Genomic DNA, 22,920 nt, shown 5'->3' on the forward strand with positions numbered 1-22,920 from the left:
GAATGGAATAGGTGTTCTGTGTACAGAGCAAAGAGTATTGAAATTGATGTGACTGCCCCAGGAATCTTCCCTCCAAATTCTCCCCCATAATAAGCCTATACCCTTTCCATAACCCATAATCCCCATCTCACCCCACAAAACAGATCCTTATTACCTAAGCCCACTTCCTCTCCTGGAAGAAGTCAGGAAATAATTCCTTCTTCTGGGTGCAGGCACATGAAAGTGCTAAGGGCCACCTGAGACTGAATTTGGGTGAAGTTTTGCCAGTTATATTGATAAAGGTTTGGAATAGGGAACCATTTCAAGAGCAGACCTGGTTCCTCTCCAACACTGAGCAGGTCCTGTGATCCCTCCTCCTGTCCCCAAATGAGTAGTACTTGGTTGAGGCTGGTGCAGAATGAGACCACAAGCCAACCACATCCTGGGGTCTTGAGATGGAGAGTTTAGGAAAGATTTCATAACTACAGGTCCTTCTTGGCTTAACAGCCCCAAATGGCAAATCACCAAGAAGACATAAAGATGGGGTTAGGAGTCATGAGGAAGGAAATCAGACCTCAGGTGGGAAGGAAGCATTATTTCTGCTAAGCCTGTCTGATTCTCCTGAAATGGAGCGTGAGTAACTGCTTGCATTGTAGCTGCTTGCTGTGCCTGACTTCTATTTCACAATCCAGAAGCAGGTTACTGCCTCACTCCATCACAGCCACTTCCTCTTGAACTCAGGGAGGTAGGGCTTGTCTTGTCTCCTCAGAGCAGAGTCTGCGATCTTCTCAGCACAGACGTTTGGACAGAGCAGGCTCTTAAGTTCTCCAGAATGCCTGTCCCAGCCTCCTGGTCCCACCTTCCTGGTCCTTTCCTGCTGATGACACTACTGCTGGGGGCACTCACAGGTGAGCATTGCCTTGGGTTAAAATCTTTTTCCCTGCCCACTGAGACATGGCCTGCCCCTGGACTTCCAGGGATTCCAGACAATGACAAGGGCTGCCAAGAAAGGCCAAGGATTAGGCCTTGACTGAGAGCAGAAAATCAAGGAGGTGAGTGCTTTCTCTGTGCATCTGCAGCTGGCTACCAGAGGCACTGAACCACAGGATGATTCAACCACCACTACAATTACTTACATTTTGATATTTCAATGGACAAAGCAGAGAAGAATCATTATTTAAATCCTTACCAGTGCTGAGGCCCTAGGGTCAAGCAACATTCCCAAGGCCACAGACTGAGCTCAGCGGCACCCTAACAGGGTTATGTGACTCCAAGCCCAGCCCTCTCTCTTCACCACTGTGAGGAGATGAAGTCTGTAATGGTGCTCCCTTGAGATGGCCAGCGGTGCAGTGTGTCCTGGGAATGTTCAGCCACGGTTCTACCTAAGGGTGCTCCTCACTGTGTCCTCTGTTCCCCCATGCTCCTCCCTCCCCTGTGACCTGAATCTTACCACCCATTTCTCTGTGACCTCTTCCTCTTTAAGAAGTTCCACATTTGCTGCTTACTGGGTCCTATATTCCTTTCCTAGGGCTTCCATGACAAAGACCTGCCTGCTGTGCAGCTAAAACTACAGACATTTACTTCCTTGTGGTTAGGGAGGCTGTAGTCCAAGATCAAGGTGTCAGCAGGGTTAGTTTCTACTGAGGTCTCTCTCATTGGATTGTAGAGGGCCATTTTCTCTCTGTGTCTTAACATATGATCTTACTGTGTGTGTGTCTGTGTCCTCATCTCCTCTTCTTTTGAGAATATCAGTCATGTTGGATTAAGGCCCACCCCAATGACCTCATTTAACTAAATTCCCTCTTAAAGACCCTGTCTCCCAAACTGTAACATTCAGAGGTGCTGGGGATTAGAGCTTCAACACGTGCATTTTGGGGAACACATTCAGCCCATAACAGGTACTACAACCTCCCTTGGTTCTCTTAACTTTCCCTTGGATAATTTCTTTCCCCTTCCCCAAGACAGGCAGGATTGGAGGCTCTTTCCTTGTGCAGCCTGGGAGAGCCCTGTTTACTGCATCCAGGCAAGTTGCCTGTCCTGATCCCTTCTCAGGCCATGGAGCCGACCCCAGAACCAGAGGGCTGAGTACAGCAGCCCCTCAGTTCCCCACTGGGCCCTGCTGTGATGTCACCTCACAGGCCCTAGAGGGCAGGGGTCTCACTTTTCAAATTATTTTTCTCACACGTACACTGTACGCAAATGATAGCAGTAAGAGTTTAACAATTGAGCTCTTCCTACCACGCAGACACAGTTACTAGCATTTTGCCCGTTTTAACTCCACTAATCCTCACAACATCCCTGTGTGAAAGCTACAACTATTATTTCCTACTTGCAAACAAGGAGTCAAGGAGAGGGAAGAACTTCTCCATTCATTGTCTTCTACCTCAGTCAGTGGAGCAGCTGGAATTCAAGTCCAGGTCGACCAGCTCCAGAGTTCATTCTTTTAGTCATGTTATGCTACTAGCAGACATATCAGAAAATGCAGGGAAGTAAACGTAGAATTAATTATCGCCTACCACACTATTTAGCAACAACCAGAGTTACGATTGTGATGTATGTACTTCTAAGTTTGTTAATAACGTGTTGGATGCTTTCTATGGGCCAAATATTTTCCTGAGATTTTAACGTGTGTTGTGATTTTATTTAACACACAAAACAAACTTATATACTATCACAATAGGTCACACTTTGATATATATTTGTGAATGTATCTATATGTGTGTTTATACATATGTATATATATGTATGTATGTATATATATTTGCAAATGTGTGTATATACGTGTGTGCATACATATGTATATGCATGTGTGCATATAAGTAAGTGTACAGGCACACACAGGAGATTTCATTTTTTATCATTGTTTCTCCAAGTTGCTAATGTCAATGAAATTGTTAATAAAATATTTTATTTTTACTTGAGAAAACTATATATACTTATCATGTATATCATATTAATGAAATATGTGTACATTTCAGAATGACTAATTTGAGGTAATTAACATATGAACTACCTTGTATATATGTCATTTTTGTGGTGAGATCTCTTAAAATCTGCTCTCAACAATTTTTGAGAATACAAATCGTGTTATGAACTCAAGACTCCATATTGTACAAAATTGTGGAACTAATTTCTCCTAATTAAACTGAAATTTTGTATCCTTTGACCAATATCTCCCAAAATGCACCCTCTGCCTAGTGCCTGGTAACCACTATTCTACTCTCTACTTCTATGAGTTCAACATTTTAAAATTCTACATATGAGTGGCATTATGCAATATTTGTCTTTCTGTGCCTGGCTTGTTGTACTCAGCATAACATCTTCCAGGATCATTTATATTGTTGGAAATGACAGGATTTCCTTCTTTGGTCAAGCTGATTAGAATTCCATTGTGTATATACCACATTTTCTTTCTCCATTTATCTACTGATGGACACCTAGGTTGAGTCAATATCCTGGTTATTATAAATAATGCTGCAATGGACATGGGAGTGCAGACATCTCTGTGACATGTCGATGTCGTTTCCTTTGGATATATGCCCAGCGGTGAGATTGCCAGATCATATGATAGTTCTATTTTTAATTATTGGAGGAGCCTCCATCCTGTTTTCGCTAATGGCTCTACTAAATTACATTCCCACTAGCTATATGCAAGAATCCCCTTTTCTCCACATCCTCTCCAAAACTAATTATCATCTTTTTAATAATAGCCATTCTAACAAGTGTGAGATGCTAGCTTACTGTGGTTTTAATTTGCATTTATCAGATGAATAGTAAGGTTGAGTATTTTTACAGGCCTGCTGGTCATTTTAGTTTATTCTTTTGAGAAATGGCTCTTAAGATCTTTGGCCCATGTTTTGGTTGGATTATTTTCTTAATATTGAGTTATTTCACTTCCTTACATATTTTGTATATTGACTTTTCATCAGATGTATGGCTATCAAATACCTTCTTCCATTCTGCTGGTTGTCTTTTCACTCTGTTGATTGTTTCCTTGGCTGTGTATAAGCTTTTTAGTTTGTTGTAATTTGTTCATTTGTAATTTGCCATTTGTCTATTTTTTTGTTGTTGTTGCCTGTGCTTTGGGATTCATATCCGAAAATTCATTGCCCACACCAGTGTCATGGCACTTTTCTTCTAGTACTTTAACAGTTTCAGATCTTACATTTAAGACTTTAATACGTTTTGAGTTGATTTTTGTATGTCATATGAGACAAAGTTCTAATTCATTCCTCTACACATGGATATCCAGGTTTCCCAACACCACTTTTTGAAGAGACTGACCTTCCTCATTGTGTCTTCTTGACATTTTTGTCAAAAGTCAATTGAGTGTAAATGTGTGAGTTTATTTCTGGGCTCCCTGGTCTGATCCGTTGGTCCATGTGTCTATTTTTATGCCAGTGCCATGCTGTTTTGATTACTATGGCACGGTAGTCAATTTTGAAATCAGGCAGTGTGATGTCTCCAGTCTTTTTGCTCAAGATTGCCTTTTCTAGTCACAATTTTCTATGACTAATGTGAACTTGAGGATTGTTTTGTCCGTTTCTGAGGAAAATGTCATTAAAATTTTACTAATAATGAATTGAATCTGTAGATCTCTCTGGGTAGTATGTACGCTTTTAACAAAAGTAATTATCTAATCCACAAGCATGAATATCTTTCCATTATTTGTCTTCTATTTATTTTTCATCAGGGTTTTACAGTTTTTTGTGTGGAGTTCTTTCATGTCCTTCGTTAAATTTGTTTCTCGCTATTTTAGCTTTGTTGATAGTAATCATGAATGAGATTGTCTTACTGATTTCTTTTTCCAATAATGTCATAGTAATGACAGTAATATACATGATAAATAGGTCAATAAAATAGTAAATTAATCAGTCATGAGTGAAAATAAAATAAGGTATGTGTATATAACTTTTTTACCTTAGAGAAGTTTTCATATATTCCTATTATTGATGTTTTTGTCTGCAAAAGATGTCCACATTTGTCAAATGCTGTTTTACATCAAATGAGATAATCATGTGTTTCTTCTCTTTCTTCTATAAATTTGGTGTACTACATTGTTTGTCATTTGTGTATTGAAACATTCTTGTATTCCAGGAATAAATACCACTTGCTCATTGTATATATTCCTTCTATTATGCTGTTGAACTCAGCTAGTGTTTGGTTGAGGATTATTGCATCAACAAACCCAGTAATAGTAATGCCAACTGGTAACAGAAAGGTGTGCAGCTCTACCTGGCAGTGATCTTAATTTTGTGTTTTCATGGAAGTTTAGATTCCAATGAGCTCCATTTCAGATAAGCAGAGCATGGCTCTGGGATAATTTATGGTTAATAATTACAACAGGAGAGTATGCTCCTCAGATCTGGACTCTAAGCCAGGAGAGCCCAACAGATAACCAGAAATTTGTTGTTGTAATGGAGTATAGCAAAGGCCGAGAGGGGCATTATATTTGCCTCAAAGGCCCTGGGGAAAATGTGTGGCCATCATGAGTGGTTTAGAGACTTCAAGAGGCATGAAAGACATTGCCAAAATCTCTACTTTTAGGTTGATCATTTGAAGACACAAACAGGAGTGGTTGTTGCTTTTAATTTATAAGTAAAATTTGTAAAGAAGAATATGTTGCCACCGGCACCCCAAAACAACTTAGAGATGCTGGATTATGTGTCATTAATATGTGTATCACTTGAATCTCCTTTGAAGAGGTTGTTATCAGTTTATGTCATCCCGTGCCCTTGAAGAAACGTGGATGTCATTATCGATATTGGAATAGGTCTACACCTTAGGATAGAGTCTTGGTCGCACTCCAAAAGGCAACACAAAGCTGTACATAGCACAGCACAGGAAAGCCATCAGGGTAAAAAGCCTTCTTAAATTAAAGTAGCCAATCAAAGTAGCAAATCAGTAAGGCATGAACAGTCACAGGGCTTCTCCCAGGAACTTTCCACCCCAATTTAGAATGATTCTATCCTCATTGCCATTAGTGTTGAAAATGGTAGAGTAAGTCTTGCTGGTTGAGTCTTAAAGCATCACTCTAACATGGCCATGAAAAGTTCTTGTAGAGAGGCATATGAAATGGAATGATTTATTCTATTCACAGGTCCTAGAGGGGGTGGGGCATGCCACACAGGAAGCCATATGGGTGGAGTTCCACGGAGTAGCCTCAACCAAGCAGAAGAAGAGAGATGGGAAGCAATTACCTTTACTGGGAGTCATGATGGAGGACACAAAGAAAAAGCACGATGGGTTTTACTAGAGTGTTTCAGTGTCACTAGGTCACAGCAGAGGAGGACAAGAAGAGGAATTGTGGCAGGGACCAACATTGTCACACTGATTACCTCATCATGTGTTTAGGGTGCTCACAGCTTGTTTGTGGGGTGTTGAGGCATCAGGAAAATATGATCTTTTTTAAATGTACACATAACTGGACACCTTTATTTCTTCATACAACTTTTAGTTGCCATGTAGCATCCTTTTATTTCCACCTGAAGCACTCCTTTTAGCATTTTTTGTAGGTAAGGTTTAGTGGTAATGGACTCTCTTTGCTTTTGCTTATCTAAGAATATCTGAATTTCTCCCTCATGTTTGAAGAACACTTGTCTTCCCAGGTATAGAATTCTTGGTTGACAGGTTTTTTCCCACGTTCAGCATTTTAAACATATCATCCCGCTGTCTTCTGGCCTGCAATGCTTCTGAAAAGAACTCAGTTGACAAATCTTATTGAGGGTTCCTTGTATATAAGAAATCACTTCTCTCTTGCTGTTTTCAGAATTCTCTCTTTGTCTTTGGTTTTTCAAGAGTTGGAATATGATATGTATTATTGTGGATCTCTGGGCTTGTCCTTGAGTTAAATTTGCATTTCCTCAGCATCTTAATTTCTAGATTTAAGAGTTTTATCAAGTTTGCAAACATTTTGGCCAATATGTCTTCAAATAATCTTCTGCTCCTTTCTCTCTTCCCTTTTTATTCCCCCTGGGACTCTAATAATGTTATTTTGATTCATTTGATTATGTCCCGCAATTCCCTTAATTCTATTCTCTTTATTTTATTCCTTTTTTCATCCATACTTCAGTCTCAATAATTTCAATTATCCCATCTTCCAGTTTTCTGATTTTTTTCTACCAGCTCACACCTGTTGGGGAAATCTCTAGTGAACTGTATTTATTGTACTTTCAAATCCTAAGTTTCCATTTGATTTGTTTTATAATTTTTATTTCTTGATATTATTTTGTTAATGCATGTATAATCCTGTGGTTTTAGTTTTTTATCCATTGTTTCCTTTACCACTTCAATGGCGTGATCTCGGCTCACCTCAACCTCCGCCTCCCAGGTTCAAGCAATTCTCTGGCCTCAGCCTCCCAAGTAGGGATTACAGGCATGCATCACCATGCCTGACTAATTTTGTATTTCATAGAAACGAGGGTTTCTCCATGTTGGACAGGCTGGTCTTGAACTCCCAACCTCAGGTGCTCGGCCCACCTCTGCCTCCCGAAGTGCTGGATTATAGGCATGAGTCACCGTGCCCAAAACCACTTCAAACATTTTGAAGACAGTGGTTTTAACATCTGGGTCTAGCATCAGGGCAGACACCATATGTAAGAAAGGTCCTTACAAGAAGGAGGAAGGAGATTAATGCCTAGAGAAGGACATGTGAGGATGCAAGCAAGAGGTTAGAGTGATGGGAAGATGTAACTGCAAAAAAGGAACATGGGCAGCCTCTAGAATTTGGAAAGGCAAAAAACAGAGCCTCCAGAAGACACATAGCTTTACTGACAACTTTTTTAAAAATTGCGCATATGTAAAGCTAAAACATGATGCTTTCATGTGCATGTATTTAGTGAAGCAATTGGAGACACCCAGCATCTCCTATAGTTACCCTGCACCTGTGTGTATGTCAAGAGCACATAAAATATGCTTTTAACAAAAATACTGAATTCAACACAACATTTTTAATTGGAGGCCTCATATTGTACCTTCATTCTCTGGACTTCTTTATCAACCATCTGCAATTTGTATTTTCTGACCTACATCTCCCCATCACCTCCCCCAATTTCACCCCTAGTCACCACTGTTTTATTCTCTACCATTGTGTATTTTTCTTTCGTCATTACCCCTTGGTTGTACCACAGTAACATTATTTTGGACTCCTAACCTCTGCAACTTTAATATGATAAATTTCTTTTGTTTTATGACACTAAATTTTGGTAATTTGTCCCATCAGCATTAGGAAATTAATGTAATCTGATTAAGCTCTGAGTGAGCAATCCCTAGGGGCTTAAAACATTGCTGTGTTTACATTTTAAGCTGAATGTTCAGTGTGGGTGAGGATTCTGCACGCTATTGTCATTCATGCATTCAGGCTGATGGAGCAAACGAACACCGTCAGAGTCTCCTGGGTCTCTGTGGAAGGCAGAGGTTAATCCATAGGTGCTCTTGCAGTTGAATATACAGCCCACAAATTATACCCATCACTTCTGTTCACAACTCAGTGGTCTAAAGAAGTCATAAGGCCTTGTAGAATCAATGCAATGGTCCAGAAAGTACAACACTCCATGTGGCCAGAGAGTGGAGGATCATACATCTGCCAAGGCATGACACTTCCAAGGAGGGCTCAGGAGCTCCACTCAGGTCCTCAAGCCAAAGTGCTACCTTGAAATTGAACCTCTGTGCTTCCATGTCTTTACATGTAATACAGTCATATGTTACAGGCTTGTTGTGAGGGTTAAATGAGATAATATACAGAGTGTGCTGAGCTCAAGGCCTGCTCTTTGTGTGTCCGCAGTCAATGAAAGTCATTGATAAACACTTGAGGAAACACACAGGATCATGTAAGGATGAAAAAATGACTGCTTTGTGCTCCTTTCCAGGAGTGGTGGGTGAGGAGGAGCTGCAGGTGATTCAGCCTGAGAAGTCCGTGTCAGTCGCAGCTGGAGATTCGGCCACTCTGAACTGCACTATGACCTCCCTGATCCCTGTGGGGCCCACCCAGTGGTTCAGAGGAGCAGGACCAGGCCGGGAATTAATCTACCATCAGAAAGAAGGCCACTTCCCCCGGGTAACACCTGTTTCAGACGTCACAAAGAGAAGCAACATGGACTTTTCCATCCGTATCAGTAGCATCACCCCAGCAGATGCCGGCACCTACTACTGTGTGAAGTTCCGGAAAGGGAGCCCCGACGTGGAGTTGAAGTCTGGAGCAGGCACTGAGCTGTCTGTGCGTGGTGAGTACAGCGCGGGCCTCATTCGTCCCCTAGTATGTGACAATAAGTCAATAATTACATTATCCATTCTTAGAGCAACAATCAGGTGTGGTGGTGGCTGCTCATTTTCATGATCTGATGTCACCCCTTCTCCAGATCACATGAGTTGAGGCTTGGAGATGTCATGGTAGTTGCTCGAGGCACCACAGCTTATGTTTGATGGAAAAGACGGCATCCCCAGTCTGTGGCTCTACAGTTCTTGTCTTTCCAGTCTGACCCAGCCCTTTGGTTTCATATACGAGGGAATCGACAATTTGAGTGACTTGCCCAGGCACAGGTCTGGACTTTGCCTTCTGCCTCCAGAGAAGGCTACCCCCTCAGGGTGGCCCAGTCTCTTCTTTATGCAGCAGGCACTCACTGAGACCCCACTGTGCACCAGGCTCTGCCCTGGATGCTGTGCAAACAGCAGTGAATGAAACAGCCCAAAGCACTTCCCCACCAAGCTTACATTCTCTTCCCTTCTAATGAAGAGAAATCCATCCAGGGCATGGAGAGGGTAAATCATGTTTTTTCTTTTTTTAATTTAATCTTCAGAAACACCCCACGGGGAAGATTCCCGGGAGGCACATTCACTGTTGAATCTGATGGCCTGGTGGGAGGAGATGCCAATAAGTTTAGCATTTGCTGCGGGTCCATTTGGGAAACCCTTGTGGGATTCGGGGACTGAGTCACACAGTCACCACGGGCTCCGAGCAGAGCTGCATCATCTCAGAACATCCCTCACCTCAGGAAAGAGGTCCCACAACTGGGTGACTTAGGAGTTCCCCATATAAGGCAGCAACAAGGGTCATTTGAGGTTTCCTGCTAGAGGCTCAAGAACCTCGTCCTCATTCTTGAATTCTGGAACGTCAGCACAGGAAGGAACTTCAGACCATCCAGCCCAACCCCCTTTACAAATGGGAGACTGAAGCCAAGACATGACGGGGCCTTGTCCATGGTCACAGGGCCAATTACTGACAGAATTGGAGCCAGAGTCCATGTCTGAATTGAGGCAGTCTCCTTCCTTCCCCAGTGTTGGATGCTGTCTCCATAGAAGAGCCGGGTGCATCATAGGTGCTCAATAAAAGCTCCTCAAACAGAACCACAGGTCAGAGAGCCAGCATTTCTCTTTTCATCAGTTTCCCACAGGTTCACAATGCACCTCACATGCAGACACTAAAGTCTGTTGGTGATTGGAAAACTTCTCCCATGAAAATCTTTCCATATGGAGATTCCATATCAGGACATAAAGGCTTGCTCCATTGTTTAAAGCTGCAGAATACTCCAATTAATGGAAATATCAAATTTTATTTTACAGTCTTCTGTCAATGGATATGTAATTTATTCCCAACTTTGAGCTACTAGAGCAATTCTTCAGTGGATGACCTTATACATGTGTCACCCTCTTCAGATGGGAAATTCCAACTGGACGTGACTTTCCTAGGCCAGAGGATATGTATGTTTTCATATTTGAGAATATTGCCCAATTTCCCTCCTAGATGATGTAGCAATCAGGGCTCCCCACAACCCTTGAACATAGGTGGGGAAGGTGGCTTTATCCTGATTGTGCAGGTATCACAGGCAAAGGCACGGAAGTTTCCAGGTGGTGTCTCCCCAGCCCAGGCAATCACAGCCGGTGGCTCAGGTGTGATTCAGACTGGCTAACTCCTAGAAGGGTACTCACCCCTCTTAGCCATGCTGCCGGCCTAAATGATTCTCTTGATGAGACAGGAGGGAGGCAGAGGGAGGCAGAGGGAGGCCAGAGACCACCAGTTGTGCCAGAATCTCCTTAAAACCAGTGCTATGGGGGAGGAGCTATTTGTTGCCTCCTTTAAAGATGAAGACACTGAGGCTCAGAGAGGAGACCTGAGTGGTGAGCCGGCTGGGGAGCCAAAGTTCATCTCCACCAGACAGACTTACAGCCCCTGTCTCCGCAGCACTCACTCAGCTTTACTTTTTAAAGTGTGGAGTAATGCTCCAACCTTCTCTTTCCAAACACTTGCATTATTCAGTTATACAGCAAAAACTATCAAAAGCAAAACAGACTGAAATATTGGTGAAAAGAATAAAAATACGGGATAATTCACAAATACCTAAAGAGAGACCTCTGTGTATCTGTAAAGTCTGGGTTAAAGATAGTTCTGTGTTTATTTTTGAGAAGCATCTTCTGTGTTTGATCCAAAGCAGAACTGCTTCCATTGCCCCATTTAATCCTGGCTACATCCCAGGAAGTAGAAATGCTGTCCTCCTATTTTGCAGATGAGGAACTGGGTGTGCCAGGCCACCTGTCTCCTGAGCTGAGCAGCCTGGTTGCAGCTCTCATGGTGGTGCCACTTTGCCATTTTTCCCTGTATTGGCTCTATAAATGCCCTCTCAGAGGTTGTTGAGCTCTTCGGGGGAGGCCGGCTAGGACCAGTTATTAGCATGGAGGGAGACCAGTCAGTAATTTTGTTCCTATGCCNTTTTTTTAATTTAATCTTCAGAAACACCCCACGGGGAAGATTCCCGGGAGGCACATTCACTGTTGAATCTGATGGCCTGGTGGGAGGAGATGCCAATAAGTTTAGCATTTGCTGCGGGTCCATTTGGGAAACCCTTGTGGGATTCGGGGACTGAGTCACACAGTCACCACGGGCTCCGAGCAGAGCTGCATCATCTCAGAACATCCCTCACCTCAGGAAAGAGGTCCCACAACTGGGTGACTTAGGAGTTCCCCATATAAGGCAGCAACAAGGGTCATTTGAGGTTTCCTGCTAGAGGCTCAAGAACCTCGTCCTCATTCTTGAATTCTGGAACGTCAGCACAGGAAGGAACTTCAGACCATCCAGCCCAACCCCTTTACAAATGGGAGACTGAAGCCAAGACATGACGGGGCCTTGTCCATGGTCACAGGGCCAATTACTGACAGAATTGGAGCCAGAGTCCATGTCTGAATTGAGGCAGTCTCCTTCCTTCCCCAGTGTTGGATGCTGTCTCCATAGAAGAGCCGGGTGCATCATAGGTGCTCAATAAAAGCTCCTCAAACAGAACCACAGGTCAGAGAGCCAGCATTTCTCTTTTCATCAGTTTCCCACAGGTTCACAATGCACCTCACATGCAGACACTAAAGTCTGTTGGTGATTGGAAAACTTCTCCCATGAAAATCTTTCCATATGGAGATTCCATATCAGGACATAAAGGCTTGCTCCATTGTTTAAAGCTGCAGAATACTCCAATTAATGGAAATATCAAATTTTATTTTACAGTCTTCTGTCAATGGATATGTAATTTATTCCCAACTTTGAGCTACTAGAGCAATTCTTCAGTGGATGACCTTATACATGTGTCACCCTCTTCAGATGGGAAATTCCAACTGGACGTGACTTTCCTAGGCCAGAGGATATGTATGTTTTCATATTTGAGAATATTGCCCAATTTCCCTCCTAGATGATGTAGCAATCAGGGCTCCCCACAACCCTTGAACATAGGTGGGGAAGGTGGCTTTATCCTGATTGTGCAGGTATCACAGGCAAAGGCACGGAAGTTTCCAGGTGGTGTCTCCCCAGCCCAGGCAATCACAGCCGGTGGCTCAGGTGTGATTCAGACTGGCTAACTCCTAGAAGGGTACTCACCCCTCTTAGCCATGCTGCCGGCCTAAATGATTCTCTTGATGAGACAGGAGGGAGGCAGAGGGAGGCAGAGGGAGGCCAGAGACCACCAGTTGTGCCAGAATCTCCTTAAAACCAGTGCTATGGGGAGGAGCTATTTGTTGCCTCCTTTAAAGATGAAGACACTGAGGCTCAGAGAGGAGACCTGAGTGGTGAGCCGGCTGGGGAGCCAAAGTTCATCTCCACCAGACAGACTTACAGCCCCTGTCTCCGCAGCACTCACTCAGCTTTACTTTTAAAGTGTGGAGTAATGCTCCAACCTTCTCTTTCCAAACACTTGCATTATTCAGTTATACAGCAAAACTATCAAAAGCAAAACAGACTGAAATATTGGTGAAAAGAATAAAATACGGGATAATTCACAAATACCTAAAGAGAGACCTCTGTGTATCTGTAAAGTCTGGGTTAAAGATAGTTCTGTGTTTATTTTGAGAAGCATCTTCTGTGTTTGATCCAAAGCAGAACTGCTTCCATTGCCCCATTTAATCCTGGCTACATCCCAGGAAGTAGAAATGCTGTCCTCCTATTTTGCAGATGAGGAACTGGGTGTGCCAGGCCACCTGTCTCCTGAGCTGAGCAGCCTGGTTGCAGCTCTCATGGTGGTGCCACTTTGCCATTTTCCCTGTATTGGCTCTATAAATGCCCTCTCAGAGGTTGTTGAGCTCTTCGGGGGAGGCCGGCTAGGACCAGTTATTAGCATGGAGGGAGACCAGTCAGTAATTTTGTTCCTATGCCCAGACTGGTGGAAGTCAACCTGTGTGGAGAGGACTGTGAACTCAGGCCTGGACTTCCCTCTGGGCCCTGCCCCTACTCACTGTCTGACCATGGGCTGGTTCTCACCTCTCAGAGCTGTTGTGGCCTGAGCTGTAAAAGGAGAATAAGGAGACTGCCTTCCCGACATTATTAGAAAGATTAAAGATTAATGTCCATGAAGGTCCTTAACATGTCACACGCTTATCGTTAGTGATGGTCATCTCAGTCATGTCTCCTGATTATCGATGCTCCTTTTGCAGCCAAACCCTCTGCCCCCGTGGTATCGGGCCCCACAGCGAGGGCCACAGCTGAGCACACAGTGAGCTTCACCTGCGAGTCCCACGGCTTCTCCCCCAAAGACATCACCCTGAAATGGTTCAAAAATGGGAATGAGCTCTCAGACTTCCAGACCAACGTGGACCCCGCAGGAGAGAGCGTGTCCTACAGCATCCGCAGCACAGCCAGGGTGGTGCTGACCCGCGGGGACGTTCACTCTCAAGTCATCTGCGAGGTGGCCCATGTCACCTTGCAGGGGGACCCTCTTCGTGGGACTGCCAACTTGTCTGAGGCCATCCGAGGTAGAGGACCCTCAAACCCAGCCTAAGCCCACTTCTGGCTGCCAAGCCCACTCCCCTCTCCACAGGCTACTGCTCTAGATCTTGAATGGCCCGGAATCTAATCCCTGATGATGCTGCCTACCTGCCATGCACCTAGGTGTGCTGGTCACTTACCATCATTTAAATGGCAGCTGTCAGGGGACCAGCAACCACGTGCCAAGCTCTGTGCTAGAGAGTTTCATTTATTTCACCAAGAGCAACTACAATTAGTGAGCACCTACTGGGAGCCAAATCCCTGTGTGCTTGGTGATTTCACTGATTTTGCTACTGTTCTTACCTTCCAACTGCATGCAAGGGGTTGTGCTTGTAGATATCACTCATTCTTAGCCTAGTAGGAGCTACCAGTCCTTCAGCACCTACTGTGTGCCAGGCACTGTGCTTAGTAATTTCACTCATATGCAAAGAGCACTCTCAATGTCTGAGCACGTGCTGCCTGCCTAGCACTGTCCTGGTGAGGCCCTCGCCGTGGTGGTGGGAGCTACATTATGGAGCCCTCCCTGTGATCTGTCTGTGCCACAAGGTCAGAGCTTCTGCCCTGTGCTGTTTCAGTTCGACCCACCTTGGAGGTTGCTCAACAGCCCATGAGGGCAGAGAACCAGACGAACGTCACCTGCCAAGTGAGGAAGTTCTACCCCCAGAGACTGCAGCTGACCTGGTTGGAGAATGGAAATGTGTCCCGGACAGAAATAGCTTCGACCCTCATAGAAAACAAGGATGGTACCTACAACTGGATGAGCTGGCTCCTGGTGAACACCTGTGCCCACAGGAATGGTGTGGTGCTCACCTGCCAGGTGGAACATGATGGGCAGCCAGCGGTTAGCAAAAGCCATACCCTGGAGGTCTCAGCCCACCAGAAAGAACAGTGCTCAGATACCACTTCTGGTAAGGTTACTTCAAATTTTAATTTTATCTTTTTCTTTCATGTTAAAATTAATGTTTACGTTTGTCATAAAATAAGCTAGAAGCCTATAAATATAAAGTAGAATTTTAAAGTCAGCATCATTCTTCCAAACCTCACCCTCCAAGAGTCATCACTATTAAGAGTTGGAGGTACAACCTGACAGACTTTTTGACATAAATGTATACTGAATGAGGGAGAAAGGAGGCAAAGGGATCCTATGTTCGTCGCATTCTGCATCTTGCTTTTTACCCCTGACAGTTATTACATTCCCGTTTTTCATCAGCCTCCCTGTCTCCTTCCTACTCCTTCTGACCTCTACCTTGTCTGTTCCTTCCTAAACTTATCCATTCATATCTGTGACCTGCCCCCAGCAGACTCCCGCATCTGCTGTATGAATTTCAGAAAGACATGTGGAGTCTAAGCCTGGACCAGGCCCCCAGGTGACCATAAGTGGTAAAAGCATGGGCCTCATTTGGATCCTGATGATGATATTTGACCAATAACAATCACAACAGCGCTCTGCAGATTTATTAAATGCAAAGTTCTGTTCATCTATGATCTCCTTTCCTGCTTCAACCATCCAGTGAGTCTGGAGTTTTACAGAAGGGGAAACCAGGACTTGGGAAGCAATAGGGGATATTGTTGAAGACAATTAGAGCAAGGCATTAGACCAGATGACTGGTCGGAACTAATCAAGGTAAGTCTGAGGTCCTGAGGACAGGGTCACTACCAGCCTATAATGCAAATTTATGCTAGTTTGAGAAATGTTCCCTTTCTGCTGGGACACAAATTGTCCCAAGGATGTGAATTTGGCCAGTGTTCCCCCATCTATGACCAAAATAGATCTTATTTCCCTCTCATATAATACCAGGAGGGGTCTCTATTCCAGAAGACTTTTAGAAGGCCCAGGTTCCTTCCCACATACTCTATGGCATTGGGTCAATGCCGGGTCGCTCATTTGTCCATGTCTCTGCCTGCTGGAAGAGTGAAGACAGGAAGTGAAGGACAACAATGTCCCCTATAATCAGAGATGTATGGAAGGTGCATAGTCACGTCCACTACTCACCCAGTTATGCGTGCCCATGTAGTTGCAAGAGGAGTCCACAACTGGGTGATCTGATAATTGAGGACATTTTTTACAAAAACAATATCATTATGAACTTAATAAAATGTGAAATTTTATACCATTAAATTTCATAAAATTGTTAAAATAATTCTCTCACATCACCTTGAGAAATTTCCCCAAATTTCTTTTGTAACCATTTTTCTGTGCACCAAATTTGGTTTCAATTTATCTTTAAATGTTTGGTAGTATTTTTCTATGAAGTATCTGTACCTCAAGAATATTTTGGGGTACTTTGAAATTATGAATTCACTTTCCTCAATAGTTTAGGGCTATTCACATTATTCATTTCATATTGGGTGAGATCTGGCAACTTGTGCTTTTCAAAGAGTTTTTGGTCCGTTTTATCTATGTCTTCATATTTCTGTGTGTAGAGTTGTTTATAATATCCCTTATGATCCTTTTGATGTCTGCAGGGTCTGTAGTGATAGCCCTCGTTTCATCCTGATATTTAAAATGTGCCATTTCTTTTTTCTTATTCATCAACCTTGTTATAATTTTTCCCATTTTATTGATCCTTTCAAAGGATCAGCTGCTTCCGTTGGTTTTTGTATTTTTTTTATATTTTAATTTCATTAATTTTCTGCTCTCTTCTCTTTTTATTAATTCTTATCTCTGGCTTGTTTTGGGTTTATTTTGCTCTACTTCTTACAGTTTCTTGAAGTGGGGGATTTATATTATTGAATAGAGACGTTTTCTCTTTTCTGTGTCTTTTTTTTTGGGTCATGTTCTATGGCTGGGAGCTCATACTGAGGGGATGGGTCCCAGGTGCCTGGCCTCAGGGCTGTTCCTCAGTCCTCAGGTCCCTAACCAGTCTGCCTTCCTTTTTCACCTTGGAAGTTCTCCTATGCCTGCTCCTCATGTTTCCAGAGTTCTTAGTCTTGCTTCTCGAGGCGGAGCGGGAAGACATGAATCTGCACCATCTGTCTGAAGCAGAATTTGCTTTTTAGACTTCCATCCACTCACTGGAGCTCCGACCAGGGCTGCCATTTTTGGGTGCTTTCAGTGTGCTGGATGTAGCATCCTTGCTCAAGTACTATGGCTGGAAATGCATGTTAGGTTGTCTAGGCTGGTACACAACATGCAACATGCCTTATGTGATGTGCTGCACCAGCAGTGTGGCAGCCTAGTGAGATTGTGCACTAGGGTGTGGTGAAGGTTCTCTTTTGACCCACAGTCATTTTGCAGTTTGGCATTCTTTGTTCAAGTAATACTCAGAGCCAGGTTTGTGCAAAACTTACTTTTCCTTTTTTGCTTTTTCTTTTGGTTTGGGGAGGTTAGTTATAGAGATAATTAGTTACGCTGCTGCAACTGTCCCCAGAAACCCAGAAGATGACTGATGATCAAAAGTTCTTTGACCCAAACATTCCCTCCCACATCTCAGGGTCCCGCAACTTCCCCATCAAGGCCCTAGCCCAGCACAGCAGCCTGTTGAAGCTGAGATTCATCCACCTCTGTGGTTCTGCTACTCTTATAATGATCCGGAACCCAATCTTCTATTCTTTCTGCCCTCAGGCTCCAGGAGATAACAATCTACACTGCTGCCAAGAAGTCCTCTGGTTTTCACACTGGGCCTTAATTCATGATAAGTTACTTTTAGCTTCTCATCATCTTTCCCCAAAGAACTGATGCCCAGCAACAGCCATCAAACATCTTAGTCCTCATAACTACCATTTCCCAATCCAGTTTCAAACGGCTGATGCCAAGGAATTTCCTTCCGACTTCACTGCCAGCGAAAGTTGTATTAATTGCACCATAGCTGCAAGCCAGGGCCAGCCCAGCTCCACTCACTACCAGCCCTGGGGTCCTCATTGCCAGCTAATCTTGATGAGTGGTCAGTTTCCAAACTTACATTTTAGAGTCTACTTTTCAGACCATTTCCACTGTCAGTTTTGCTAGGAGGTCAACTGGAGGTGGATACAGGAATTCAGGAAGCACGTTAGAGAGCTGTCAGGGTCAATATGCCTGAGGGAGTAGGGCAGAAGTGTAGGAAAGGGACGTGCTGAGCCACAGTGCAGGCAGGACAAAGACCCAGCTGTTTCTTCAAAGAAGCCAAGGGCTGAGAGAGTCCCTTAGAGTTGTGTTAATTGAGGAGAGCGGCGTGGCCTTCCTATTTTCAATTCAGCCAATCTTTCTATGGGCTGCTCCATAGAAGGAGGAGTGAACTTGGAGAGTGCAACTCTCCTCAAGGGAGACAAAGTTCCAGAGAGCCACCCAGCTGAGAACTGCCGGCCTCCAACATTCCAGCCACAGATGCTGAGATCTCCATTCCTTCCTTAAGGACCCACCAGCACCATTTTATTTCCCAGAAAACATACATGAAAACAGAAGTAAACATAACTTCATTTGTTTGCTTTTAACAGCAAAAAAATGCTCATTGTAAAAATGCAAAGAATCCAAATGTGTGCTCCCCCAGACCTGACTGTCTGTCCAACAGAGAGATTTCAGATGGCACCCGCTCTGGGGTTGAGGAGAGCTTGATGTCTGAGTCCCTTCCAAGCATGAGAGTCATGCTTTGACTTACCAGGGTGTTTTCTATCCAACACAGTATATTAGGCCCAGCCCCTCAAGGGCCTCCCCAGCTCTCAAAAACACGGGGTCCCCCCTCACTGCTGGGGCTAAACAGGGCAGCCTGCAAATCTTTCACTTTGAAGCCATCCTCATATAAACAAAAAGCATGTTAGTTGCTTGCTGCATGTAGAATCCAATCAAGGAGAGTGAGGTCTGATACAAAAAAAAGTGAATTTATTCCAAAGCTAGGCTGGGGAAAGGGCACAAAGTGTCCTGCCTTTAAATGTGCCACTTCCCCTTTGGAGCAGAAAGCAGACACTTTCATAAGGTAATGGGGATGGGACCAAGGGCAGGGGTCCCTCTGCTAGTGCCTGGTGACTTAGCTACCCGACAGTTGAGTTGGCGCCATCCTGGGCAGAAGTCAGTTGTAAAAGTGGCCAAGGGGGCATGCTTTCCATATGCCCTCTTGGTGGATGAAAGTCTGGAAGCTACCCCTGGAGGTGAAGTTTCCGTGGTGGGTATGCTTTGGTGTGCCAACTTGCCAGGAGAGATCTGTCTTGGAGCACACAGAAGAACTTGCCCTGCAGGGAATATCTGGTGAGGGGTAGGTGAAAGGTTATATTTGCATTTCTGAAGGGCTAAGTAGGAAACTGGGAGCAGGGGGAAACGGGAAAGAAAACAAAGAGAAAATAAACTACCTCTTAACAAGGGGGTACTCGGTTATACTCATGACCCCTACCTGCCCTTTCATAATTGTTCCTATGACCCTGCAAAATTGGACTTGTCTTGTTCAAAAGGACACAGTCTCAGGAATCATCCTAAGGGACATAATGATGGGCTTCCATAAGTTTGGATGCAAGTAACCTTGTGACCCTCCCTAAATTTTCTGAACCTCAATCTCCCCATCAGAATGGAATAATAAACCCTGCCCTACAGGCTTGTGAGGATCAAGTGAGGGACTCAGGTGCCACACATATGAATACGTGAGTACACATTCTGTCCATTTTGTCCCTCCAGGAGGACAGCCTGGCAGCCTGGGATAGGGTAACGGAATGAGGAACCTCTTTCCCTGGCTTCTGCCTTATGTTGCAGCTAAGGCAGCCAGGGTAAGATGCAGTTTCCAAAGATTTGGAGCAGTGACAGTCCCAGGTAGCCTCAGATGGGGTAAGTGGGGTCCTCTGGGATGGCATCCTGGGTAGCCCCTTCCTAACTTCTGTCTCCTGATTTCCAGGCCCAGTACTGGCTCCCACTGCTCCACTTCTCATAGCTCTCCTCCTGGGCCCCAAGGTGCTGCTGGTGGTTGGTGTCTCTGTCATCTATGTCTACTGGAAGCAGAAGGCCTGACTGTAAGTGTGGGGGATGGAGGCCTGACCAAGGGCTGCCCCAAAAGGGCAGGGCCAGCAGGAGGGCCCAGCCCACATATCATGCAGCATCAGGGTCAGTGGAGCTTAGAGAAGGTGACAGAGCTCACTCCACATCCTCAGAACACTCAGGGAACCTTCTAAGAGGCTCCCAAACCCCAGTAAGTATGTGGGTGCTTGAGGAGGCATAAGCCAGGGTGTTCAAATGTTTTTACAGCACCCCAGGGGTCTCATGAGGAGGTGAGAAGAGGAGCCTGAATCAGGGGCTACTGAGTGGGTGGTCCCTTGCAGGCCATCTCTAGATTATTTGATGCTGAACTCCATGGGCCCAAAGGAATCCCCAGTGTTAAGTAATGTTGAGAAACCACAGATGGGCAGCTCTTAGGGCTGTACCCATTCTGACCCTCTTTATGCCTGAGTGGAAGCAATGAGGGAAGGAACCAGGACTCAGGAAGAGGGCTGAGCCAGCAGAGTCCTGTCTCAGGGCTGCCTGTCCACTTGCAGTAGGCATCCCAGAAGGGGACCAGCACCGGGAATATAACAGCCTCCCAGGAAATGTTTCTTAAATGATGAGCAGATGATTAAATATGGACATGTTATCCACAGCTCCTTCCCTCCTCCCCTGCCTCATGGGAGCCCCAGTCTCTGCCGCCTCCTTCCTTCCTTGAAGGGCTCTGACTGAAGAAGGGGCTGGTGAGAAGCTTCCTCAGACTCAGCTCCAAATGCCTCCCCTCCCAGGACATCTTCCTGCCCACAGGTTCCTGTTGCTCCTTTGCAGAGTCCTTGATTCTCCAGAGCAGTCTTCATTCATGGTCCTGAGCAGAGGCCATGGGATGGGGCTCTGGGGAGTGACTCATGACACCTCCCTAGGATGTGGGAAACACGCCAAATCTAAACCCATCAGGACACCTCTCCTCCATCATCTTGGACTGTCCGTAAGCCACAAACTGCAGTTCAGATTCTCCAGAGTTATTCTACCTTCTGGATTCCTGCCTACCCAATTACCCAGCCTTGTTGAGATTCTCTATTGCCTGCTGAATACAAATTAACACTCATTCTGGTTTTAAGGAGAAAAAATGATTCTCCTTCCTCTTTGTTTAAACATATGATATAGTTTGGATATTTTTCCCCTACAAATCTCAATGTGAAATTTCATCCCCTACGTGGGAGGTGGGGTCAGGTGGGAGGTGTTTGGGTCATGGGGATGGATTCATCATGAATGACTTGGTGCTATTTTGGTCTATTAGTACCCACAAGATCTGATTGTTTATAAGTGCCTAGCAGCTCCCTCTTCTCTCTTTCTCTTCCTCTCTCCCCATGTTATGCCAACTCCACTTCACTGTCCACTGTGAGTAGAAGCACTCTGAGGCCCTCCTCAGCAGCAGATGCAAGTACCATGCTTCTTGTACAGTCTGCAGAACCAAAAGCCAAATAAACCTCTTCTTTATAAATTACCCAGCCTCAGGTATTCTTTTATAGCAACACACATGGACTAAGACAGTGTGCTACTCCTCACACCTAGAAAGAAAGCAGCTCTCCCTCTTCTCTCTGTGATGGAAACACTAGTTTTTCTATCATCCTGCAACCTTCCCAGATCTGTTGCTCATGGTAAAAATACCGTGACAGTCCTAAAGCCGTGGAGTCCTTCTCGATTTCTTCTTTGTTTATACCTCATATTCAGTTCTGCTTCAAAATGCTTACGTCCCCTGGTGAGATGGTAAGTGTTTGACAATTGACTCTTCGAAAGAACAAAGAAGGCTGAATTGTAGTGTTTGTCAATTTCTGTGGGGTGAATACTCCCAACATGGCCCATTTCAAGCTTCTAACACTTTAACAACTAGAATACACAATTCCTGAAAATTTAACAGTTGGCTCTCCTGAGCCAGTCCCAGCCTGCTCTGGCACACAAAGGAGTTGTACACATAACCTGCACACCTCTCACCTTCACCACTCCTGCATGGTCCCAGCCAGCATCATCTCCTCCTGGACCACTTACAGAGCTTCTGCTGGATTGCATTTTTCAGCCTCAGTTATTTTTTGGAAAAGTCAAATCCTGTCATTCCTCGGCTTCCTCCCCGCGACAGCTGCATGGCTCACTCTCTTCTGTCCTTCAGTTTATTAAAGGTAACTTCTGTAAACCACCCTACATAAAATATCCATTTTCCTCTCCACCCTAGCACTCCAATGTCTCTTAACTTGATTAGCTTTTCTCCCTAACACTGTATTATATTATTATATATATTATACCAAATATAGGGCAGTCCTTACTTTGCATGGCAGTGCAAGATTATAAAAATGACTGAAAACACTGAGACCCTGGAAAACAACTCTGCATCCAAAGGGGAAAATAATGACTCCTCTGTGATGCTCATAATATTTATCAAAATATTAGAAAATACAATACGTCAGTTGCAAATGTAGACAGAAGGGAAAAATATTTAGTTCATGGTAATTCAAAGGATTAGAAACATTGAGGATTAAATTATTATTTCTTTGTAAAACATAGCAAGGATAGTTGGAACAGTGCTTGTCTTCTTGTAAATTTCTGATGTGGAGCAAGCATAAGATGATGAGAACACTGGTATATTTTGAAACGGTGCCCTTTCCCCTTCCTCTTCAGGAAGCACTACTGAATATTTCTCTCATACTCACTGTGAGGACCAATCAAGCTGCTGTGGGTAAAATTCGCAGAAGTGTGGGAGCTCCCATGACTGGGTTCTCCTGAGTTTTTAACTCAGACTGGCCCTCACTGAACTTACAACAATTCACCATTCACGGTGCAGGTTTTC

General features: G+C 44.4%; 1 protein-coding gene across 2 annotated transcripts; it reads left to right on the plus strand.

Moving 5' to 3' along the window:
• Positions 1–667: 667 nt before the first annotated feature.
• Positions 668–21,585, plus strand: LOC108544547 (signal-regulatory protein beta-1). 2 transcript variants are annotated; one of them, XR_001889877.1, is made up of 6 exons: positions 668–887; positions 8,847–9,200; positions 13,879–14,196; positions 14,785–15,117; positions 17,775–19,919; positions 20,002–20,093. XR_001889877.1 is itself a non-coding variant. In XM_017895740.1 (6 exons), exons 1-5 carry the CDS (start codon positions 812–814, stop codon positions 20,112–20,114), a joined length of 1,194 nt encoding a protein of 397 aa, XP_017751229.1. In that variant the 5' UTR covers positions 668–811; the 3' UTR covers positions 20,115–20,116; positions 20,738–21,585. The 2 variants fall into 2 exon arrangements, 1 of the variants encoding a protein (XP_017751229.1); XM_017895740.1 differs by lacking the exon at positions 17,775–19,919 and adding an exon at positions 20,738–21,585 and having other exon boundaries at positions 20,002–20,116.
• The last annotated feature ends 1,335 nt before the right edge of the window (positions 21,586–22,920 follow it).

The sequence above is a fragment of the Rhinopithecus bieti genome, unplaced genomic scaffold (genome assembly GCF_001698545.2).
Source record: "Rhinopithecus bieti isolate Rb0 unplaced genomic scaffold, ASM169854v2 scaffold_27016, whole genome shotgun sequence".
Taxonomy (NCBI): Eukaryota; Metazoa; Chordata; class Mammalia; order Primates; family Cercopithecidae; genus Rhinopithecus; species Rhinopithecus bieti.